At 50.1% G+C, this 3,718-nt stretch overlaps 1 protein-coding gene across 1 annotated transcript; it reads left to right on the top strand.

The window, feature by feature from the left end:
- Positions 1-761: 761 nt before the first annotated feature.
- On the top strand, positions 762-1,625 carry LOC138278997 (uncharacterized). Its single transcript, XM_069219365.1, has one exon. The coding sequence runs from the start codon at positions 762-764 to the stop codon at positions 1,623-1,625; it is 864 nt and encodes a 287-aa protein (XP_069075466.1).
- Positions 1,626-3,718: the final 2,093 nt, after the last annotated feature.

Raw genomic sequence — 3,718 nt, forward strand, 5'->3', positions numbered from 1 at the left:
GTGTGAGAGATGCAGGTAGTAGTGGGAGAGATGCAGGCAGTAGTGCGAGAGATGCAGGCAGCAGAATGTGAGATACAGGCAGTAGTGCGAGAGATGCAGGCAGTAGTGCGAGGGATGCAGGCAGTAGTGCGAGCGATGCAGGCAGTAGAGCGAGAGATGCAGCCAGTAGTGTAAGAGATGGAGGCAGTAGTGAGAGAGATGCAGGCAGTAGTGTGAGAGATGCAGGCAGTAGTGTGAGAGATGCAGGCAGCAGAGTGAGAGATACAGGCAGTAGTGTAACAGATGCAGGCAGTAGTGTGAGAGATGCAGGTAGTAGTGTGAGAGATGCAGGCAGTAGTGTGAGAGATGCAGGCAGTAATGTGAGAGATGCATGCAGTAGTTTGAGAGATGCATGCAGTAGTGTAAGAGATGCATGCAGTAGTGTGAGAGATGCAGGCAGTAGTGTGAGAGATGCATGCAGTAGTTTGAGAGAAGCAGGCAGTAGTGTGAGAGATGCAGGCAGTAGAGTGAGAGGTGCAGGCAGTAGTGTGAGAGATGCAGGTAGTAGTGTGAGAGATGCAGGCAGGAGAGCGAGAGATGCAGGCAGTAGTGTGAGAGATGCAGGTAGTAGTGTGAGAGATGCAGGCAGTAGTGTAAGAGATGCAGACAATAAGTAGTGTAAGAAAACAGGCAGTAGTGTGAGAGATGCAGGTAGAAGTGGGAGGGATGCAGGCAGTAGTGCGAGAGATGCAGGCAGCAGTGCGAGAGATGCAGGCAGCAGAATGAGAGATACAGGCAGTAGTGTAAGAGAAACAGGCAGTAGTGTGAGAGATGCAGGTAGTAGTGTGAGAGATGCAGGCAGTAGTGCGAGAGATGCAGGAAGCAGTGCGAGAGATGCAGGCAGCAGAATGAGAGATACAGGCAGTAGTGCGAGAGATGCAGGCAGAAGTGTGAGAGATGCAGGCAGTAGTGTGAGAGATGCAGGCAGTAGTGCGAGAGATGCAGGTAGTAGAGCGAGATATGCAGGCAGTAGTGTAAGAGATGCAGGCATTAGTGTAAGAGATGCAGGCAGTAGTATGAGAGATGCAGGCAGTAGTATGAGAGATGCAGGCAGCAGTGTAAGAGATGGAGGCAGTAGTGTGAGAGATGCAGGCAGTAGTGTGAGAGGTGCAGGTAGTAGTGTGAGAGATGCAGGCAGCAGAGTGAGAGATACAGGCAGTGGTGTAATAGATGCAGGCAGTAATTTGAGAGATGCAGATAGTAGTGTGAGAGATGCAGGCAGTAGTGTGAGAGATGCATGCAGTAGTTTGAGAGATGCATGCAGTAGTTTGAGAGGTGCATGCAGTAGTGTAAGAGATGCAGGCAGTAGTGTGAGAGATGCAGGCAGTAGTGTGAGAGATACAGGCAGTAGTGTGAGAGATGCAAGCAGTAGTGTGAGAGATGCAGGCAGTAGTGGGAGATATACAGACAGTAGTGTGAGAGATGCAGGCAGCAGTGTAAGAGATGCAGGCAGCAGTGTGAGAGATGCAGGCAATAGTGTGAGAGATGCAGGCAGTAATGTGAGAGATACAGACAGTAGTGTGAGAGATGCAGGCAGTAGTGTGAGAGATACAGGCAGTAGTGTAAGAGATGCAGGCAGTAGTTGAAGAGATGCAGGCAGTAGTGTAAGAGATGCAGGCAGTGGTGTGAGAGATGCAGGCAGTAGTGTGAGAGATGCAGGTAGTAGTGTGAGAGATGCAGACAGTAGTCTAAGAGATGCAGGCAGCAGTGTGAGAGATGTAGGCAGCAGAGTGAGAGATGCAGGCAGTAGTGTGAGAGAAGCAGGCAATAGTGTGAGAGATGCAGGCATTAGAGCAAGAGATGCAGGCAGTAGTGTGAGAGATACAAGCAGTAGTGTAAGAGATGCAAGCAGTAGTGTGAGAGATACAGGCAGTAGTGTGAGAGACGCAGGCAGGAGCGTAAGAGATGCAGGTAGTAGTGTTAGAGATGCAGGCAGTAGTGTGAGAGATGCGGGCAGTAGTGTAAGAGATGCAGGTAGTAGTGTGAGAGATGCAGGCAGTAGAGCGAGAGATGCAGGCAGTAGTGTAAGAGATGCAGGTAGTAGTGTGAGAGATGCAGGCAGTAGTGTAATAGATACAGGCAGTAGTGTGCAGGCAGTAGAGCGAGAGATGCAGGCAGTAGTGTAAGAGATGCAGGCAGTAGTGTAAGAGATGCAGGTAGTAGTGTGAGAGATGCAGGCAGTAGTGTAAGAGATACAGGCAGTAGTGTGAGAAATGCAGGTAGTAGTGTGAGAGATGCAGGTAGTAGAGCGAGAGATGCAGGCAGTAGTGTAAGAGATGCAGGCAGTAGTGTGAGAGATACAGGTAGTAGTGTGAGAGATGCAGGCAGTAGAGCGAGATATGCAGGCAGTAGTGTAAGAGTTGCAGGCAGTAGTATGAAAGATGCAAGTAGTAGTGTGAGAGATACAGGCAGTAGTGTAAGAGATGCAGGCAGTAGTTGAAGAGATACAGGCAGTAGTGTGAGAGACGCAGGCAGGAGCGTAAGAGATGCAGGTAGTAGTGTAAGAGATGCAGGCAGTAGTGTGAGAGATGCGGGCAGTAGTGTAAGAGATGCAGGTAGTAGTGTGAGATGCAGGCAGTAGTGTGAGAGATGCAGGCAGTAGTGTAAGAGATGCAGGCAGTAGTGTGCAGGCAGTAGAGCGAGAGATGCAGGCAGTAGTATAAGAGATGCAGGCAGTAGTGTAAGAGATGCAGGCAGTAGTGTAAGAGATACAGGCAGTAGTGTGAGAGATACAGGCAGTAGGGTAAGAGATACAGGCAGTAGTGTGCAGGCAGTAGAGCGAGAGATGCAGGCAGTAGTGTAAGAGATACAGGCAGTAGTGTGCAGGCAGTAGAGCGAGAGATGCAGGCAGTAGTATAAGAGATGCAGGCAGTAGTGTAAGAGATGCAGGCAGTAGTGTAAGAGATACAGGCAGTAGTGTGAGAAATGCAGGTAGTAGTGTGAGAGGTGCAGGTAGTAGAGCGAGAGATGCAGGCAGTGGTTTAAGAGATGCAGGCAGTAGTGTGAGAGATGCAGGCAGTAGTGTGAGAGATGCATGCAGTAGTTTGAGAGATGCAGGCAGTAGTGTGAGAGATGCAGGCAGTAGTGTGAGAGATGCATGCAGTAGTTTGAGAGAAGCAGGCAGTAGTGTGAGAGATGCAGGCAGTAGAGTGAGAGGTGCAGGCAGTAGTGTGAGAGATGCAGGTAGTAGTGTGAGAGATGCAGGCAGGAGAGCGAGAGATGCAGGCAGTAGTGTGAGAGATGCAGGTAGTAGTGTGAGAGATGCAGGCAGTAGTGTAAGAGATGCAGACAATAAGTAGTGTAAGAGAAACAGGCAGTAGTGTGAACAATGCAGGTAGAAGTGGGAGGGATGCAGGCAGTAGTGCGAGAGATTCAGGCAGCAGTGCGAGAGATGCAGGCAGCAGAATGAGAGATACAGGCAGTAGTGTAAGAGAAACAGGCAGTAGTGTGAGAGATGCAGGTAGTAGTGGGAGAGATGCAGGCAGTAGTGCGAGAGATGCAGGCAGCAGTGCGAGAGATGCAGGCAGCAGAATGAGAGATACAGGCAGTAGTGCGAGAGATGCAGGCAGAAGTGTGAGAGATGCAGGCAGTAGTGTGAGAGATGCAGGCAGTAGTGCGAGAGATGCAGGTAGTAGAGCGAGATATGCAGGCAGTAGTGTAAGAGATGCAGGCAGTAGTG

Source organism: Pleurodeles waltl, chromosome 2_2 (assembly GCF_031143425.1).
Source record: "Pleurodeles waltl isolate 20211129_DDA chromosome 2_2, aPleWal1.hap1.20221129, whole genome shotgun sequence".
In the NCBI taxonomy this organism is placed as follows: Eukaryota; Metazoa; Chordata; class Amphibia; order Caudata; family Salamandridae; genus Pleurodeles; species Pleurodeles waltl.

Coding starts and splice junctions, on each gene's coding strand:
- LOC138278997 (XM_069219365.1), top strand. CDS start 762: ATGAGAGATACAGGCAGTAGTGTAAGAGAAACAGGCAGTAGTGTGAGA.